At 42.3% G+C, this 21,691-nt stretch overlaps 1 protein-coding gene across 1 annotated transcript in view; it reads left to right on the top strand.

Annotated features, from left to right (window-relative positions):
• The window catches only part of COL4A1 (collagen, type IV, alpha 1), a 145,510-nt gene extending 139,122 nt beyond the window's left edge, over window positions 1-6,388 (top strand). The window contains exons 49-51 of the mRNA XM_011933950.1: window positions 86-200; window positions 2,719-2,891; window positions 4,907-6,388. Of these exons, the coding sequence (XP_011789340.1) occupies window positions 86-200; window positions 2,719-2,891; window positions 4,907-4,988 (370 nt within the window). The 3' untranslated portion in view covers window positions 4,989-6,388. The remainder of the gene's footprint in view (window positions 1-85; window positions 201-2,718; window positions 2,892-4,906) is intronic.
• Window positions 6,389-21,691: the final 15,303 nt, after the last annotated feature.

Genomic DNA, 21,691 nt, shown 5'->3' with positions numbered 1-21,691 from the left:
GTTGAGTGCTGGTAACGGGGCAGTGCATGGAGGACGGCCTCTGCCCTGCACCCTGCTGTGCTGAGTGTCTCTGCTTCACTTCCAGGTGTGCTGTGTGTGAGGCGCCCGCCATGGTGATGGCCGTGCACAGTCAGACCATTCAGATCCCACCGTGCCCCAGCGGGTGGTCCTCGCTGTGGATCGGCTACTCTTTTGTGATGGTAAGTGTCTGGGGAGACGCTGTATACCCTGGGAAGAGCTCCACTTGCGCCCCGTAGTCGCCTCTGTCTGGTGCCTCCACACCTCGGGGTTCTCTGCATCTCGCTGCTTAAGCCCCTCCTTCTTCCTCCAACCGACCCCTTCCAAAGCATGCCTGGAAGCCTGGCCTGCTCTGCCTGGTGACAGCAGGGGTCTCCAGCACCAGCCAGAACACTCCTCTGCTCAGAGCCAAAGTAGCTGGGATGAGCATCTTCCTGGAAATGCAGGCCCAGGCCTCTGCGTCCCTGTCCACTCAGGTGCTCTACAGCTCTGTTCCAGCACCAGCAATATGAACAGCTTCTCTATACAGCCTGCTTCTCCATACAACCAGCTTCTCTATATGAGCAGCTTCTCTATATAACCAGCTTCTCCATGTGACCAGCTTCACTATATGACCAGCTTCTCTACACAAAGTGGAGGCCTCTTTCCGGAAAAGGAGGAAGAGAGCCTGCACGTGGGGAGTACACATTCTACTACAACATGAACGAGCTGGAAAGCAGAAGCTTAAGTTAGGGAGAGAATACCCGAGGGCTGGCTGTGGCCTCCACGAAGGCTCTCCTGGGCCGGTGCCGCCTGGGACCCTTCCCACCGGGCCAGGACTGCTCTCCTAGCCCCAGGGCTTCCCTTCCCCACAAAAGTCAATTGAAACAGAAAACAAGGCCCTTGTTTGATACGCTCATTGTAGCTTGTTTTATTCTGTTACCTCATTTGGCAGTATTGATTAAATATATACAAGTCATGAACTTGTAAGATCAGAGTTATCCTGGAATTTGCCAATTCCCAGTAAACGACTCTCCACACACATCTGCATCATCACTGGAAAACCTGGTCCCATCTTCACACTGTCAGGAATGGGCGAGTTGTACATTTGACCCACAGATGAACATTATTTATTATCTGACTGACAGGGAACAGGGCTTCATAGCTATTTTCTTCTGTAAATTATTCCAATTGTAGAAAAAATGGGCAGGAAAGCATTCTTTTTAATGTTTGAGTGAGGACGCTGAGCGGAGATAACAAGACAACTCATGGGTGGTGTGGCGTCTGCCCTGCGCCCCAGCCATGTGGAGGGTCTGCTCCACCTTCCGGACGTGCTGTGGCGAGGTGCCCACCATTGCGATTTCCTTCTACTGGATTTTTCTTGTGCTTTTCTACACATTTTTCCAAGTGTAGAAAAAGTTGGCAGGAAAGCAATTTTTAAAATGTTTGTGCACGTGTACAAGTTTGATTGTATGATTTGCTGTGTTGATTGTACTGCAGTTAGACTCTTCACGTTTCAACACCACCACCAGATTAACAGGTTGTTCCAATAATTTGAAGTGCTGCATTGTAACTACTTTATCGAGAGAGCCAAAAAGGTTGAACATGCAGTATAGAGAAACAGGACACTAACAATGATATAAGCATGCCATTTTCATTAAAAGGTAGATTAGATTTGCCACTCCATAATTATAAGAAATACTGAGTGGAATCTCAGTGTGTCAGGGAAAGTCCGGAGCTGCATTGAGGAACCACAGGAAAGCCGTTGTCACCCCAAACCCTTGTCCGGGTGTCACAAAGACCTGAAACCGTGATTGCCCATAATTTCTCGAAATCAGGAGCAAACAAAAATAATGACGTTCTGGAGAACAGTGTCTTCCAGCACCTCCTCTGAGTTCTCAGGACGATGGCTCTGGTCTGGAGGTCCCTGTCCTTGCCTCTGCTCTGCCTTGAAGCTGTGTGATCCTGGTCAGATCCCAGAATGTCCTCATCTGGGAATCAGTGGAGTTAGCCTTATCGTCAAAGGTCCCTGTGTCTCCAGAATTCCAGAGTTCACATTTCCCGTATCTGAATAATAGTCATGGGGATCTGTGATAATGTCTTAGTCAAGGTTGTATGTCATTCATTTTAAGGTCTTGATTTCTGAGTACAGGAAGGTCTTACTGAAACCTGCTAGACCAAAATGCAATTTGATAAAGTTATGGTAGTAGCTATTTTTTTCTCTTACTCTTGTTTTTCTCTCTTTTTAAAGAAAAAAAAATTGAATGATTATTCTTTACCTTAAGATAAATAGCATCTAATATAGCAAATACAGGAATGCATTTGTAACATCTGATTCCACATCAGTTGTTTGCAACATTATGTGAACATTTTGGCTGTCGTCTCATGCCCCACGTTAGAAGGGGTGGGAGTGTTTCAAATCTAATACGTCGTGAGCTCTTCTTTAAACTCGAATAAAGCTGGGCTGGTCATCTCTTTGGGGAGCAGCCGTTAGATGTTCCCTGGGGCCATGTTGAGCACTATGGGGCCCCAGCCATGCAGGCGCTGGCTTGCCGGCCAGCCCGAGAATTTGGGCACAGAGTGTGTCTTGTGGTGACCACATGAGGCTGCAGTGTGTGGCTTTCCAGAGGGAACACCCTGATGCCTTCCTGGGAAGGATCGATCTCTCTCCCGGTGTTTGAGGAGGGAACCTCTGACTCACGGCTTGCATCTGTTCCGCAGCACACCAGCGCTGGTGCGGAAGGCTCTGGCCAAGCCCTGGCATCCCCTGGCTCCTGTCTGGAGGAGTTTAGAAGTGCGCCGTTCATCGAGTGTCACGGCCGTGGGACCTGTAATTACTACGCAAATGCTTACAGCTTTTGGCTCGCCACCATAGAGAGGAGCGACATGTTCAAGTAAGTGGGAGCGCTGCTTTTTTGCAGGGTGCTGGCCCCTTTGTGACTTTATTTTTTAATCATCCACGATCCTTAACGTCTTCCAAAGCAAAGTCTCGAAGAACAAATGTAATGAACATTTGATGCTGTTCGACATGGGCAGATCACCGAGACGATCTTCAAAGGCAGACCTTGCGTCATAGGTTTAATATTTTCATATACTGAAGAACCGTGAAAGGAAAAGGTCACTTTCCATTTTTTCTAGGTGAATGTACTAAAATGTAATCAAAGCAACTGAAATCTCCAAACAGAGCATGTTTGAAATACAGTATATTTAATAGTCCCGGGGAAAAGAAGTGAGCAGCATTCATTTTCATGCCATTTGTAACACCGATCGTAATGTACACTTGGTGTAAGTTCTGAGTGACTTCACAAGGTATTTTTTTAGACTTGTGCAAATAAAAAATAATTTCAGCACAAATTAAGCTGAAATTGAGAGGGAAGACCCTTCCTTTTCCATGACCCAAATCTCACTTTTAAAATGACTGTCCCAAGTGGCTACTAACCTTGCTGGAGTTGACTGGGAGCCGGGCCGGTTCCCGAAGGCCAGGAGCGCATAATGAACCCTCTATCCGGAGCCCCATACAGCCCTGCTGGAGCCAATGCGGGAGGCTGACGGAGCTGGCACAGCTGCTTACTGTTCATTTCCAAAACAAGCGCTTCTCACCCCTGGAGATAAGCCTTTCGTCTTCGCCTTTTTGGAGAGAATCGTATGGAACTCTGCTATGATCCTGTCTCTTTCTAGCTTAGATAGTAAGAGACAGAACAACATACTCACTCCTCTAATTCGTTACTCATCCAAAAAGTGCCGCGTGCCTAACTGGTGGTTTATTGGAGCCTTTCAAGGCACTGGAAACTTGACATCAATGCTGCAGATAGAGTTTAGCCATTCACTACCAAAATGAGCACACTTTGTTCATGCCTCAGCCCCTGCAGTGTCCTCTTATAGGGCTGATAGGTAATGATGGTTTTTTTTTTTTTTAACCAGCAGCCTGATACAATAAACTAAAATGTTTTCCCAAAGCAAATTAGGTAAGATCCCATTAATTTAAATAATAAACTTGAGGGTACTGGAATTTGTACCAAACGCTGCTAAAACAAGCAGCCTCAATTTTAGGATGAGGCACTCTCATAAATGGCTATTTTAATTTAATTTTATTTTTTTTTAAATTTTAATAGAATTTTCTCAGTACCAATTTTAGTTCAGATTTTACCTTTTCAACAATCAAAGTAATGCAGAGTTTCTAAGCTTGAGAAACATTTGGGACATTAAATGTCTTTCCCTCTTTTTGGCCTCAAAGTAGACCACAGAAATCCTTCAAAAGTTATAAAAGGATTTCGAGGTCTAGGGAATTACTCCAGATTTATTACTCATCACATCATTCCACAAATATTTAATGAACACTTACTGTGTGTGTGAAGTGTTGCAGAGAAGAATAATATCTTCTTCTTACCTTGGAGGAGTTTATGGTCTAATGGAGGAGAAAGGACCAAAAGTGAAATTGTAGTACAAGGAGGCAGGATGGCACAGAGGGGAGTGGCCAAGGCTTTGGAGCCAGACCGACGTGGCGGGACTTCAGCTGTGCCCTAAGGGGCTGTGGGCACTGGGGCAGGTGTTAGGGCCTGGGTGTGCAGATGGTAGGTAACCCTCAGTGTTCTCTGTGCCCTGCACCCAGCACATGCCTGCTCATGGTAAGGTGGACAGCAGTCACTGGATGGTACCAGGTTGGGGCCTGATGCCAGGGGCTGGGCCAACCCCTTAGACATTTCTGAGCAGGGCAGGACTGCCGTGTTTCTGATCTGTTGTGAAATGATGGCCAGTGGTCTGTCTCTGTGTTGTATTTTGTTGTGAAATGACGGCCAATGGTCTGTCTCTGTGTTGTGTTTTGTTGTGAAATGATGGCCAATGGTCTGTCTCTGTGTTGTATTTTGTTGTGAAATGACGGCCAATGGTCTGTCTCTGTGTTGTGTTTTAGGAAGCCCACGCCGTCCACCTTGAAGGCAGGGGAGCTGCGCACGCACGTCAGCCGCTGCCAAGTCTGTATGAGAAGAACATAATGAAGCCTGAGTCAGCTAATGTCACAACATGGTGCTACTTCTTCTTCTTTTTGTTAACAGCAACGAACCCTAGAAATATATCCTGTGTACCTCACTGTCCAGTATGAAAACCGTAAAGTGCCTTATAGGAATTTGCGTAACTAACACACCCTGCTTCATTGACCTCTACTTGCTGAAGGAGAAAAAGACAGCGATAAGCTTTCAATAGTGGCATACCAAATGGCACTTTTGATGAAATAAAATATCAATATTTTCTGCAATCCAATGCACTGATGTGTGAAGTGAGAACTCCATCAGAAAACCAAAGGGTGCTAGGAGGTGTGGGTGCCTTCCATACTGTTTGCCCGTTTTCATTCTTGTATTATAATTAATTTTCTACCCCCAGAGATAAATGTTTGTTTATATCACTGTCTAGCTGTTTCAAAATTTAGGTCCCTTGGTCTGTACAAATAATAGCAATGTAAAAATGGTTTCTTGAACCTCCAAATGGAATTACAGACTCAGTAGCCATATCTTCCAACCCCCAAATATAAATTTCTGTCTTTCTGCTATGTGTGGTACTATGCAGCTGCTTTTGCAGAAATCACAATTTTCCTGTGGAATAAAGATGGTCCAAAAATAGTCGAAAATTAAATATATATATATATTAGTAATTTATATAGATGTCAGCAATTAGGCAGATCAAGGTTTAGTTTAACTTCCACTGTTAAAATAAAGCTTACATAGTTTTCTTCCTTTGAAAGACTGTGCTGTCCTTTAACGTAGGTTTATAAAGACTAGGATATTGAATGTGAAACATCCATTTTCATTGTTCACTTCTAAACCAAAAATTATGTATTGCCAAAACCAAGCCCAGGTTCATGAATATGGTGTCTATTATAGTGAAACATGTACTTTGAGCTTATTGTTTTTATTCTGTATTAAATATTTTCAGGGTTTTAAACACTAATCACAAACTGAATGACTTGACTTCAAAAGCAGCAACCTTAAAGGCCGTCATTTCATTAGTATTCCTCATTCTGCATCCCGGCTTGACAAACAGCTCTGCTGAATCACAGTATCAGTATTTTCACACGTAAGCACATTGGGGCCATTTCCGTGGTTTGTCATGAGCTGTGTTCACAGACCTCAGCAGGGCATCGCATGGACTGCAGGAGGGCAGATTCGGACCACTAGGCCTGAAATGACAGTTCACTAAAAGTTTCCAAAACATTTTTAAGACTACTAAGGCCTTTTATGTAATTTCTTTAAACGTGTATTTCTTAAGAATTCAAATTTGTAATAAAACTATTTGTATAAAAATTAAGCTTTTATTAATTTGTTGCTAGTATTGCCACAGACGCATTAAAGGAAACTTACTGCACAAGCTGCTAATAAATTTGTAAGCTTTGCATACCTTAGATCATTTTTATTTTGCACTTCCTCCAAATGAGAGTCACAGACTGGGGGTGATTTATAGTGACTACAACAAGGAAAAAAGATTGGTGTTCTCCATCTCTTCCTCTTTCGTCGCCTCCTCACTCCCTCCTTTGCATCCTTCCATCTGTCCCCCAAGACAGCTGTCATCCATCTCTCCATCCATCCATTCATTCACTGTATAAATGCCACTTCCCAGGCATTGGTTAAATACAAGATAAACAGAGATGAATAGCACGCATATATAGCCATTAAGTGTGAATCCACTGGGGGGTTAGAACTGAGATTTTAGTTGTATTAGGAGTGAAGCGGAGGGCTGGATTCCAAGTATTACTTGATGTAGCAAAAAAAAAAGATGACAGATCTCTTTTCCCTAATGACTTAAGCTTCAGTTTGAACTGGATCAGAATATAGTCCACAGAGAATGAGTGTGTTACTGAATACTCAGAAAACAGCTCTCGATATGGTGATGTTCTCAGTTAACACACCCACCAGAGCCATCGTAAAGATAAAGGACAGAATGTGAATATGCAGCACAGTGCTCCAGGCAGGTCATGCGGTGGGGACCCGATTCGCCACCTTTTCCCCACTTCTGACAAAAACAGTGAAAAGCGTTCTTTGGTCTCCCTAGTATACAGAGGGGTAGAGAAGAAAATTAAAATCCTTAGGCTTAGTTTCTACTGAAGTTACTGAGAGGTAACTGCAGTTATTAAGAGCCACTTTAGAGCATTTCGTACATGTATATATATTTTGCGTACAAAATTTTGTACGCAATATATATATGTATAAAGTTCATTTATCATGTTTGTTATATACAATTTAGTATCTCTAGGAAAGTACAAAGACTAACACTGTGGATCCCGATACTCAAATCCCATGCGTCTTATACCCGTTATTCGGAAAGCGGTTGTTATGTTTTTTAAATTCACTTACAGTAAAACTGACTTATTTTGATGTACAGTTCTATGAATTGTGAACTTACATATAGGTTCACATACCCATAACCAAATCAGCACGCAGAACCGTTTCATCACCTCAAACCTTCAGACGTGTAGTATGTAGAACAGTCAGGCACCCTGACCTGGTCATCAGCCATGGAACTCTTCCCCCATCACAGATCGTCTATTCAAGAATGGAAGAATAGACTGGAAGCTGTCTTCTTTCACTCAGCATAATGTATTTGACATTCCTTCAAGTCGTTATGTGTATCAATAGTTTATTCCTTTCTATTGCTGAGCGGGATGGCATTTTACAGACATACCACCCTTCACTTATCTATTCACCTGTGGAAGGATATTTGGGTTGTTTCTGGGTTTTGGTGATTATAAATAGGAATAAACATTCACATTCAGGTTTACCTGTGAATGTAAGTCTTCATTACTTTAGAATAAATGCCCAGTACTAAGCTGTGTCATAGGGGAAGTATGTGTTCAATGTTCTAAGGAGCTGGCAAACCATCTTCCAGGACGGCTGCACCGTGCTGCCTTTCCTCCAGCAGCCAGTGGGCGCTCCAGTGGCTCCACATCTCCTCCAGTATTTGGCATTGCCAGCAATTTGTGTGTGTGTGTGTGTGGTCTTCTCACAAGTATATAGTGGCATTAACTATGGTTAATTTGCATTTCTCTAATGATTAATGATGTTGAACAGTTTTTGGCTGTATATCTTGTATATCCTTTTTTTTTTTAAGTGTCTGTTAAACTTTTGCTCAGTCTTTTTAAAAATTTTATTTTATTTTGTTTTATTTTTAGATGGGGTCTTACTCTGTTGCCCAGGTTGGAGTGCAGTGGCATGATCTCAGCTTGCTGTAACCTCCACCTCCTGGGCTCAAGTGATCCTCCCACCTCAGCCTCCTGAGCAGCTGGGACCACAAGTGTGTGCTACGCATCCAGCTAAATTTTTTTGTATTTTTGTAGAGACTGGGTTTCACCATGTTGTCTAGGCTGGCCTCAAACTCCTAGACTCAAGTGATCTGCCCACCTCGGCCTCCCAAAGTGCTGGGATTACAGGTGTGAGCCATCATATCCGGCCCCTTTGCTCAGTTTTTCACTTGGGTTGCTTGTCTTCATACTGTTGCATCCTGAAAGTTATTCACATATTCTGGTTACAAGTCCATTTTTGGATAAGTGATTTGCAAATTCATCCACTTAATGATGTCTTTCACAGAGCTAAACTTTTTTGCTTTGTAAAATTTCAGCTTTTATTTGAGATACAGCGGTGTACATGTGCAGGATTGTTAGATAGGTGTATAGTGCCAGAGACATAGTACCCAGTAGGTAGCTTTTCAACCCAGGCCCCATCCTCCCTCCCCGCTCTAGTATTCTGCAGTGTTGACTGCTTCCATGTTTATGTCCATGTGTAAAGCTAAAGTTTTTAATTTTGATGATATCCAACTTATCAATTTTTGTTTTCTTCACTGGACATGTTTTTGCTATTATGGTTAAGAACCTGCTGATACACCCTAGCTCACAAATATTTTCTCTTGCATTTTCTTCTCAGAGTTTTAAGGTTTTAGTTACTACATTTAGATTTGTAATCCATTTTTTAATTGATGAAATTCACATAATGTAAAATGCACCATGTTAAGGTGAACAATTCAGTGGCATGTAGTACATTCACAATGCTGTGCAACCACCTGCGTCCAGTTCTAAGCCACCTGCTTCTAGTACTAAACCAGCTTCATCTACCGCGAAACCAGCTTCATCTAGCACTAAACCACCTACGTCTAATTGTATACCAGCTGCATCCAGTACTAAATTACCTGCACCTAGCATTAAACCACCTGCATCTAGTTCTAAACCACCTGCATCTAGTGCTAAATCCCCTTCATCTAGTTCTAAACCACCTGCATCTGGTACTAAACCAGCTGCATTTAATTCTAAACAACCTGCATCTAGTGCTAAATCACCTTTAATTCTAAACCCCAGCATCTAGTACTAAATCAGCTGCATCTAGTTCTAAACTAGCTGCATCTATTTCTAAACCACCTGCATCTAGTTCTAAACCACCTGCATTCAGTTTTAAATCAGTTGCATCTCATACCAAACCACCTCCATCTAGCACTAAACCACCTGTATCTAGGACTAAACCACTTGTATCTAATACTAAACCACTGTGTCTAGTTCCAAAATATTTCAATCACACCAAAGCCCCATCCCCATTCAGAAGTCACACTCCATTCCCTCCCTACCCCTCCGTCCCTGGCAAACACCAGTCTGCTTTCTGACTCTATACATTTGCCTACTCTGGATATTTCATACAGTGCATGACTTTCGTATATGCTTTCTTTCAGTTAGCACGATGTTCTCAAGGTTATCAACATTGTGGCATGCATCAGTACTTCGATCACTTTTATGGCTGTATAATTTCCATCATGTAAATATGCTATATTTTGTTTATCCGCTCACCCATTCATGAACATGTGAACTATCTTGATCTTTGGCTATTGTGACTAGTGTTGCTGTGCACATGCATTTGTTTGAACTCCTGTTTTATTTATCTTTTTTTTGAGACAGAGTCTTGCTCTGTCACCCAGGGTGGAGTGCAGTGGCATGATCTCGGCTCACTGGAAGCTCCGCCTCCCAGGTTCACTCCATTCTCCTGCCTCAGCCTTCTGAGTAGCTGGGACTACAGGCGCCCGCCACTACACCCGGCTAATTTTTTGTATTTTTAGTAGAGATGAGGTTTCATCGTATTAGCCAGGATGGTCTCGATCTCCTGACCTCGTGATCCACCTGCCTCAATTCTCTAGGGTATCCACCTAGGAATGGAATTGCTGAGTCTGTGTTTAACTTTTTGAGGAACTGCCAAACTCTTTTCCACAGAGGCTGAACTGTTTTACACTCCCACTAACAGTGATGTGGGCTCCAATTCCCCTACGTCCTTGCCCACATTTATGATTTTCCAATTTTTGATTATAACCATCTTAGTGGATATGAAGGGGTCTTGGTTTTGATTTGCATTTTCCTAATTTTTCATGATGCTGTGCATCTTTTCAATGTGCTTCTTGGCCATTTATACATTGAGTAGACATTTGAAATATTTACTCAATTTCTTTTCCATTTTAAATTAGGTTGTTTGTCTTTTTGTTATTTATTTACTTTTGAGAGGGTCTCACTCTTTCACTCAGGCTGGAGTGCAGTGACACAATCATGGCTTATTGCAGCCTCAACCTCTCAGGTTCAGGTGATCCTCCCACCTCAACCTCCTGAATAGCTGGGACTACAGGCATACACACCACCATACTCAGCTAATTTCTCTAAATTTTGTAGAGATGGGGTCTCGCTATGTTGCCAAGAATGGTCTCAAACTCCTGGGCTCAAGCGATCCTCCTGCCTGGGCCTCCCAAACTATTGGGATTACAGTTGTGTGCCTGATCTGTCTTTTTGTTGTTTACTTGTAAGAATTCCTCATATATTCTGAATAGTAGACCCTTATCAGATACATGATTTGCAAATATATTTTCCTGTTATAAAGATTGTCTTTTTACTTTCTTAAGTGCACAAAAGTTTTTAATGTTGATGAAGTACAATTTGTCTATTTTTCATCTGTTGCTCATGCCTTTAGCGTCATATCTAAGAATCCATTGCCAGATCCAAGGTCATAAATATTTACTCCTATGTCGTCCTCTTTCTATTTCTTCCTTTTCTTATTTTGTCCCCCTATACACACACACACACCTCTTTTTCTTTTTCTTTTTCTTGCCTTTTTTGTACTCTCCAGAATTTTTAGTACAACGTTAAATTGGAGTGGTGAATATGGGCATTCTTCCCTTGTTCTTGATCTTAAGAAAAAAGCATTTAGTCTTTCATCATTAAGTATGATGTTAACTACAGGGTTAAAAAACAAAACAAAACAAAACAAAACAGATACCTTTATCTCTGTAAGTATCATGAGTGGATATCAAATGTCGTTGCATACCTTTTCTGCATAAATCAATATGATTGTAGGGGCTTTCTTCTTCAGCTTGTTGAAACAGTGGATAATAGTGATTGATAATCAAAGATCAGACCAGTTTTATATTTCTGGGATAAGCCCACTTGCTCATGGTATATTATTATTTTTATATATTGAGCATCTCGTTTGCTAGTACTTACTAGAGTTTCTTGTGTCTGTGTTAGTGAGCAAAATTGCTTTTAACTTTATTTTCTTATATTACCTTTGGCTTTTCTATCAAATAATGCCATTTGCAAAAAAAGAAAAAAAAAATGAGCTAGGAAATGTTCCCATTTCTTCTGTTTTCCAGAAGACATTACATAGAGTTGTTATTTCTTTTTAGATATTTAATAGAATTTGTCAATAAAACCATTTGGGCCTGCAAATTTCCTTTCTTGGTAGGTTTTCAACTATAAATTTATGTTACAAATAGTTATAGGACTATTCAGGATACCTATTTCATCTTGGATGAGTTAGATTACTTTTTCTTTCAAGGATTAGTTCATACTAAGTTGTTGAATTTGTGTGTGTAGGGTTATTCCTAGTATTCTATTATCTCCATGTCTGTGAAGCCTGTAGTAGCATTTATTATTTCTTTCCTGACATTGAACATTTTCATCTTCCATCTTTTTCTTTGTCAAATTCATTAGAAGTTCGTCAATATTATTGATCTTTTCAAAGAACCAGCTTTTGGATTTACTGATTTCTTTCTATTTTTCTGCCTTCAATTTCATCAATTTTTTTCTCTTATCTTTATTATTTCCTTTCATGTTCTTATTTTGTGTTTATTTTTCTCTTCTTTTTCTAGTTTCTTAAGCTGTAAGCTTACATGATTAATTTGAGACTTTTTTCTTTATAAACGTAAGCATTTGATGCTATATATTTCCCTCTAAGCACTGATTTACCTGCACCCCATGAATTGTGTTATGTTGTATTTTCGTTTACATTCAATTCAAAATAAGTTTTAATTTCTTTGATTCTTCCTTTGATCCACAGCTTATTTGGAGGTATGTTGCTTAATTTCCAAATGTTTGTAGATTTTCTGTTATATTTCTGTTTTTGATATCTGGTTTAATTTCATTATGATCATAGTACATACTACATATGCTTTCAATAATTGTGCATTTGTTAAAGTTTCTTTTATTCTTTCTTGGTGAATGTTGCATGTACAATGGAAAAGAATATGTATTCTGTTAGTGTTGGATAGATTGTTCTATAAATGTAGTTTATGATCCACTTGGTTGATGGTATTGTTCAGTTTTTTTTATATCTCAGTGATTTTCTCTCTATAGTTCTGTCATTTACTGAGAGATGAATGTTGAAGTTTCCAATGTTTTTTACGGATTTTTAAATTTCTCCTTTCAGTTGGAACAGTTTGCTTTTTCTATATTTAAGTTCCATTATTAGGGGTGTGCACAGTTAGTATTGTTCTGACTTCCTGGTAAGTCAACTCTTTTACCATTATACTATCTGCCATTTTATGTCTGGGAATTAGTTTTTGCCCCAAAATCTACTTTGTCTGACATTAATATAGCCGCTCCATCTTTCTTTTGATTGCTATTTGCTTGATAAGTCTTCTCTATTTTTTATTTGTATCCTATCCATATTCTTATATTTGAAGCGAGGTTCTTGCTGACAGCATATAGTTGGGTCATATTTTTCAAATCTGTTCTGGCAGTCTTTGTCTTTTAATTAGTGTGTTTAGACTGGGCTTGTGTTTAAAGCAATTATTGGTACGTTTGGATTTAAGTCTAGCTTTTTATTATTGGTTTTCTATATGCTACTGTAGATTTTTTTTCTGCCTTTTTTTATTATTTACACATTTTCTAGTTTGCTATTTTAGCTTACTTGTGTTGTTTCCTACATTGATATATTTTTAAAACCAAAAAGAAGAAAAGTCTTTCATATTTACCCAGCTATTTCCCATTTATATTTTACTTCCTTTAGTCTTGATATTTCAAAGTATCTTTTAGTATCATTTTTCTTATGTTCAAAGAACTTCCCTTAACAATTACTTTACAGAAATATATATTCTTTTAGTTCTTTTTCACTTTAAAAATGTCTTTATTTCACCTGTACTGGGTATTTTTTTCCACTGGACATAGAATTCTAATAGTTCTTCACCTTCAACAATTTAAATCTATTGTTTACTTTCTTTCCTTCTGGCCTCTATTCAGTTTCTGATAATAAACCCTGAGTCATTCACATCAGTGTTCCTCTCTAAGTAATGTGCTATCTCTGACTACTTTTAGGATTTCTCTTTCTTTTTAATTTTCAGACATTTAATTATGACATGTCTGTGTGTGGATTGGGTTCTTTAGCTTTGTGCGTCTGTAGATGTATGTCTTTCTCTTATGGAAAATGTTGGTGTTTGGGTGTTTTTGCAGGCAATGATTGGGTCAGGTTCCGGGCTGCAAGTTTCAATTCACCTTTTATAGGTAGATGTGTTTTTGCAGTACTATTCAGATCTGTCCTGCGTGCGTGCCTGCCAGTGGCCTTTCTGGGTGTGGGCAGTGTGGGCAGTTTTCAGTTTGGTAGCTGTTTAGAGTCAGATCTATGCATGCACACATCAAAGATGAGTCCAGAAGTCCATGAACAATTTTACAGGGTCTTCTTCCCTCATTCCACCCTCCCCCTGAACTCCCCATTACTTTTCAGTTCCTAACATTCCTCTTGTTGACACCTTGTTTCTAAAATTGGGTCTTTACTTACTCTGCACATAATTTCTGTGGCTGCAGCCATATCTGGGCTAAACAGCAGGAGAACTGGAGAAAAAATATGGTAAAATTCTCCTGATTTGGTGGTACATCTAAATCTGGTGATGGTTATAAACAAAAGAGAATCAAATGGTTCAACTTTGGTCATTTAAAAAATCTTTTCACTCTCTTTTCTAAAGCTTGAACACACCATAATCTACTGATTAAGTTAACCATCATTCGTGGGCTTCTCCATTTTAATGGCTGTATGCTGGCTCTTTCCATGCATTTTTTTCATTCTAGCTAACTGGACTTTAAATTACATGCATTGGCTTGTATTCATTTGGGGCAGCATCACTTTCACATCAGAACTCTTAAACCCTGAGGCTCAGTGCACCCATCCTGTATCTGAACCCAAGAGTCATTTTGTTGTCCTCATGAAACTAGACAAATCTGAGTTCAGATTCTGACTCTGCCACTTACAAACTTGTGACTTTGGGTAAGACATAAAACCTCACACAGATCTGCACAAATTAGGTCATTTTTACTTGTAATTCTTTCAAATCAGAATCATAGACTAAGAAAGATTTACCAAAAAAGGGAAAACCTGTTTGGCTGTATCACTCATCGTCCTTTTACTCATTCTCTGCTCCCTTCCATCTGTTCCTTCCATCCACTCATCCATCCATCATCCATCCATCCATCCATCATCCATCCATCCATCATCCCTCCATCATCCATCCATCCACCATCCATCCATCCATCATCCATCCTTTCATCCATCCATCCATCCATCATCCATCCATCATCATCCATCCATTCATCATCCATCCATCATCCATCCATCATCCATCCATCCATCCATCCATCCATCCATCCATCCATCCATCCATTCATCTGTTCATCCATCCATGTATCTATCTATTTATCCATCCATCCATCCACCCATCCATCTCTTCATCATTCATATTCTGCATGCTTATTATTTCCCAAGTACTGAATTAGGTACAGGATAAATGGAAATCAATAATGTCGGGTCCTTAAGAAGTGTTGTGCAAAAAATAAATAAATAATTGTGGAAGAAACCTGTAATTTGTCAGGTTAAGGAACTAAAAAAGTAGTTATGCAATAGATAGAGGGAGGTTGACGGTTGGATTATAAATGGAATAACAGTTTCCCACTTAAGAATGTTGCCTTGAAGATTAAATGAGAAATATGCAAGACGAAGTGCACACGGCAGCTCTTCCTTCATCCAGGCCTCGAGCAAAGCCCAGGGATGCAATGTCATGGCACAGCCTTTGCCTCAGGAGACTTTACACCAGTGTGGATTGTTTTCCTCTCTCTTTCTGCATTTTCCTTTATACGTGTGTCTAAATTATTCTGAGGATAATTTTGTGGTAAACTTCATTTCTACCTGAATGACAAATTCCCTATATTTAAATCCCATGAAGCAAAAGCATCGTTTAGTTTTATTGGACCTAAGATGATCTCCCTGCAATATTAAAAGGTGTCCCCTAAAGTAATTTTTAAGTATCTGAGGTTTTGTTAATAACCTTTGTTATTCCAGATTTAAGAGATGTTTTCAAGTCGTGTTCTAAGAAGCTTCTTATCCTTATCCTTCTGATCATTTGAGTTATACCTGTCTGACTCTACTATGTCTCCCTGCTGGTTTGATGAAAGACAATTTCACATACTGTAAAGGTCATCAGTCAATTTAATGTTTATTAATCATCCCCTCCTTTCACATGGCCTTCTCTGGACCCCTTGGGAGGAGACAAGGTAATAAATCCTATCCTATCCTCCCTCCCAGGTTCATGATCATTTGGATAGACAAGGTATATATGAGAAAATATTTAATAATTAGAGTCCAGAAGGATAGACTTTGCAGTGAACTTCAACATCTCAAGCCCCCTTCTTCTCCCACTTCCAAACCACACTGAATCACGCAGGAGAAGTGAAAATATCTTTTAAACACATCAAGAGAAAAATATTTCACAAGCCTGTTCGATAACTTTCTGAAAACAGTCATTGTTCAGGATGCTGCTTAAATGATCTTTCTGAGTCTGCCCATGGCAAGGCCCCTCCAGCTCTGAAAGGATGCAGAGGGCAGGCCGTTGTTCCCTTAAAGCCCACGCATCAATCACCTGGTCATCCAACACTCAGTCAGCTCTGCAGCAGAACGTTTCTAAATGATTTTGACTGCAAGATTTTCCACCAGCGGGTCCACGTGGGAACCTCTCCCTCTGACTCTCCTTACACCTCCACATGGGTGGACACATGACCCCAGCCTCTGGAGAGATGGAGACGGAGGGCGCTTCTGGAGAGAGGAGATCTGTTGGGGCTGGGGTTTCTCCAGCCCTGCACGTGGCACCCTGTGAACTCACAGACTTTCCTATCAGCTCCTTCCCTGGTCCTCAGCCCTTTCCTCCGTGCAATTCAGGTCAATGGTCACCTGAACATTTGTTTTGACAGTCACAAATTCCCAGAAACAGGGAAACGGAACTCGCCAGCGACGTTATGTGGATGACTTTGCTTTAGGCTGGAACAAGCTTTGCCTTTGGGTAACCGGCTTCCGGGTGCGCTCTGGCACGCTGCGCTGTGCGCGCGCGGGAGGCGGTCACCTGGGCCCCCAGGGCGCGCGCGCCGCCTGCCCGCCTGCCCCGCGCGCACCTGCAGGAGGCTCCGGCGCGCTCCCTCCCTCCCGCGCTGCGCTGCGAAGGGCGCGGGAGAGGGGGATTCTAGCAGCGCTGAATCACTTTCCCACAGCCTCTGCGTGGGGAGCGCTTCCTCTGATGCACGCCCTATTTGTACTTCCTGAGTGCGCGTGGACTGCGGGCCCTGCTCGCCGCAGACTTGCCCGAAATAGCAGCGCGCGGGCTCGGCTCCCCGCGCCGCCCGCAGCATCTGCCTCCCCCTCCCGCCTCGTGGGCAACCGGGCGCGGCTGAGTCACGGTGACACTGAGTCACTCGCTAGCGTCAGGAAATGCCTTTTTTAGACTTCCAGTTGGAAATGGAGCAGCAGGTGACTTTTTAAATTCGGTTTTGTGTTTTATCTTCAATTTCCCTGGGGGCAGTTCTTGCTTGTTTCACATTTCCCCAGGGCTTGCTGCTTGGGGCAAGTTCCGCACCAAATGTACCTAGGCTCTCCGCCTTAAGAGATACTCGTTTTTCCGATGCAAATGAGAAAACTCTGCAGACTGGTTTTGAAGCGGTCTTCGCTAGACACTCCATGCAACAGTGTGTATTTGCACGTGGGTGGACGGCTTGCTATCTGTGACGCGTTCCCAGGACAGACTGCAGGTGGCACCCGGGTCCCCTGATTGTGAAGTTCCACTTCTGCAGAATGGCTTAGGTGCAATTTATAGCAGCATTGTCCTTTTTAATTCAGTGTTTACCAAGGTTACCCTGAAACAGGTTACTAGGTGCTAATTAGGATCTGTGGCCAGGTCCATGCATTTTTTTTTTTTTAAACGGGTAACTAACTGTGTTGGAAAGAACGTGGATGGAGAATTAGTCCAAATACACTAAATGAAGCCTTTCACCAAAGTTTGCAAATATGAATTATAACAGTAAAAATACAATGAGAACACACATTTTTAAGGAATTACGATGAGCATCCTTGGCACTGTATGCGTCCTTACTGTCTTTGGGCGGTTTCTTCTTAAAGAAAGAAGCCCTCCTTGGTACTTAAAGAAATCCAACCTCTAGCACCCTGTGCCTTCCACCCTTTCACTGTTAACAGCTGCTGCCACACATGTATCTAGTATAGGAAGGATTGGAAGCCTCACCTTGTTGCATGGAGGGTGAGTGTTCCTGGAACACGTTAAGGAACTGAAGTTGCGAATGTGGTGAGGGGGATTGCCCTCAGAAGCAATACAGCAGGGGAGTCCTGTGAGGGTGGCTTTCTTAGTTTTTCTGAGGTAACAGGACACATTGGCTGCAACTTTCCCCATTGTCCGAATTCCTAATTAGAGCCCCAGCTAAAGCAAAAGAGGCCACAGCACTGCATATTCTGAAGAGAGCTGCCAGCAGTTGGGGGCAGAGTTCCCATCCTGCTGAAAGAGCCCAGCTCCATCAGCCACCCGAGCCCTCTCCAGGCCTCACCCCTTTCTGGAAGAAGAGAGGAGAGGAGAGTGGGGGAGGAGGCAGGAGACCCCAGTCTGCAGGGTCACTGTGCGTTCCGCTCTGGAAGGGTACATCTTTCCTGCCAAGTACCCTGCCCCCACGCCCCAGGACCACGGGAACATCTCAGCCTTTGTGGGCGTCTTCTAAGAAGGGAAGTATGATGTCTCTAGCCCTGGCTGGATTCTGCTGTCACCCCCAACACTTACCTGAGGAGCCAGGGCAGAGCTGGCGGAGCAAGGCACACCCACAGCTTTGCGGGGGCCCGGGGCTCAGAGCTTTGTCTGGGGGCCTGCGGGAGAGACCTTGGCTTCAGCTCTCCTGGCCCTCGCTGCAGAGTCTTCTCTGGGGAAAGCTATGAGGCATGCTTCGGAGTGTGAAAGGAAAATTAATCTGGGGCCCCCCAAATCACTAAGCTAAAGGGAAAAGTCAAGCTGCGAACTGCTTAGGACCAACCTGCCTCCCATTTTGGAAAGGCTCATCAGAAACTCAAAAGAAAGCGACCATTTGTCTCTCAGCCGCCTGTGACCTGGAAGCCCCCTCTCTGCTTCGAGTTGTCCCCACTTTCCGGATGGAACCCATATTCATCTTACATGTATTGATTGATGTCTCATGTCTCCCAGCCACCTTGGGTACACGTCATGAGGACCTCCTGAGGCTGTGTCACAGGCGTGCATCCTTAACTTTTGCAAAATAAAATGCCTAAATTGACTGAGACCTTCCTCAGATACTCCGGGTTCACAGTGGGGCAGGGCCTGAAGCTGGAATGGAGAGAGAAATCTGAGGGCTCTCCAGGGTGGAGGGCCTGAGGAAAACTCATCTGCAGACCCTCCGTCCACCCTGCCCAGACAAGGAGAACGCCTGGGGACCACAGAAGGCTCAGGGCAGTGTGGGGAGGGCCTTCACTTCCGCAATTCGGCTGTGAAAACTAGTCCCCTCTCCCTCGCCCTGCCTGGTCCCCAGCCGGGAGGAGCCGGAAGCGAGGAGGAAGAAGGAGAAAGATGTAAAGAAAGGCTACTCCTGCTTCCTGTCCCTCCAGCCCAGGGTTCGTGTTTGTTTGTTTGTTTTTTCCGTATGTTGTGGCAATTCAACAGAGCCTATGGAAATCTCTTTAGAAAAAAAGTTGATTTTAAAAAGGCATGTGCTAAAATATATAGTATTATAAAGAAAACTACTATATTAAAATGCACTTATCAAAATATTAAAACAATTATCAATATAGTGATATACATTTTTCTTTATTGATACATTAAATCATACTGTCTAGAAGGGGACACATTTTAGAACACTGCTGAGCATAAATATTATTTCATAATACCTGAAATTATTGTCATATGATACCTATTTTTTCTATTGGTGACAAAGCCTCAGATAATGCTAATACTCTAGTGGTTTGTGGCCTTTAGTCATAATTGAGAAAAATGCTAAATTTCGGAAGGTTGGTGAGAGTAAATGTGCTTTGTCCTCATCTAAGTTCATGGATGCTGGACTCCATGGAGCTGAATCTGAGGGTCCTTGCAACAAGAATGGTTACCCAGCCCAAGAATGGTCAGGGCCTGGGGGTGGCACAAGAGGATAGCTTTTATCTAGACAGGACTGGACTGTCCCTAGTCCCTAAAAGGAATCCAAAAGCTCAGGGGTCTGTCCAAGTTGGTATTAAGGGATGGGAAGGACCACTTTGCCCAGCGCAGTTTGCATTGAGGGCAGGAAAGTGAACACTTCCGTGCGCATTCTCTGTTAAGTTCACATGGAGCTCTCAGATGTCTGTTTCAGCGTATTCAACAGAACCGTGTGGGCTTTGAAACTGGACTGCCTGTGTTTGAATTTAAATGAATTCGGACAATTATTTACTTACTCTGAACTCGGTTTCGTCACATGTAGAACTTTGTACGTTGTGGATAAATTAGATGACCTGTGTAACGCGCTCAGAACGGAATGTGCAAGGGTTTGAATGTGGGCACTGGGCAGTGTGACTCCCACATAGGGTCCTTCCCCACACCCTTTCTCAACTCCATGAGGGTCTGTGGGTTAACGAAGAATCAAAACGAGCCCTGTGATTTCCCAGCAGATGTGATTGTTCATTTCTCATCATGTTGCCATTGCTAGCAAACTGGTTATAAATAGAAGGAAACTCATGTCCTTGTTGCTATGTGATCCCCGTGGCTCATATGACACAATGTCCCAGGGAAGCCAACCTTCGTCACTACAAAATAGCTTCCTAAATAGGCCAGCAGGCATTATTAGCATCCTAATAGGTTCTGTTGATGAAGTCATCCTTATCAGGTAGTATTCCAGGGGCTTTGGGTGGCATCATTCAAACACAGTCAACCCAGCAACGGTCCATTTTAATTATCGCTACCCTGAGCCGGTGACTTAGAAATGTTGACTCCTCTGAATGTCCAGCTTTGTAACTTAATATTTGTAAGACAAGAACAATAACACCTTCATGGCCTTTTAATTTTTCCAATTGTTTTGTATGAGTTACGTTAAGGAAAGTCTCTCTGAAGATACTAAGATTTCCAACTGGCTGCTCTGTGTCTAAGGTATTTATGCAGGAACAAGGTAAATGCAAAAACCAAACACAGCCCACTTATTAATACTTTGTGCTTTATTTTGTTTTACTTCAGTTATTTAATGATAGATTTCCTTGTTCCGCTTTTGTATTCTATTTCCTTCTGTCCTTTCCAAATGGGACAGTTCCGTTTAATTGAACACAATTATATGAAAAACGCTTATTACTTTTAAAAAATTAAAAATCATTGCTTCTTAGCCCTTTGGTTAAGATCGAGTGTAATATCTGTTCTTATCAGTTTAAAAAATTAACAAAAAAGTGTAAGAATTATACTTTTATAATAAAAGTATAAGAACATTTTAAGAATTATAAGTAAAAAATTAGGCAGTTTCAAGTAACCAGTTTTTCAATCCTATTGAAACTTATTTTCAAAGTAAGACCCATTCTAATAGATCTCCCAAATGAAAATTACAACTCGTGACACATCCCCAAGTATCCCTGCGCCCTGGCTATCCAGGGAACATGAAGAGCCCAGTTCTGCTCCTGGGGCTTCACACCCCCTTCCTGACTCTGTGTTGAGCGTCTGACTTTTGTGTTGGACTTGATCATGACGTCAGACATGAGAGTAAGTCTCTGTATCCGTTAGCCTTGGTTGAACAACAAGCCAACCCAAGCACGACTTAAACCATTTTATCTGCTGACTGTTGTTCAGATGTGCACAGATCATTTGAGCTGGGCCGCCCAGGTTGGCTCTCTATGGTGCTGGTTCATTCAAGCACCTATCAGTGGATGGTCAGTTGCCTCATTTATGCCTGGCACTGGCTGGAGGGCCGGAGGCGTATCCTGCTCATCGCCCTGCAGCACAGCCTCTTCCTGTGTGCCACACAGAGTTCCCAAGAGCAGCAAGAGAGAGGCCTCAGTGCAAATGCACTTTCTTCGCCTCTGCTGATGTCACATGTGCTGATGCTTCCTTGACCAAAGGAAAGCAATGGCCAAGCCCAGATTCAGGGTTTGGTGCCATGAAT

This window comes from Colobus angolensis, unplaced genomic scaffold, assembly GCF_000951035.1.
Source record: "Colobus angolensis palliatus isolate OR3802 unplaced genomic scaffold, Cang.pa_1.0 Scaffold13, whole genome shotgun sequence".
In the NCBI taxonomy this organism is placed as follows: domain Eukaryota; kingdom Metazoa; phylum Chordata; class Mammalia; order Primates; family Cercopithecidae; genus Colobus; species Colobus angolensis.
This window is presented reverse-complemented; position numbering and strand designations above follow the sequence as displayed.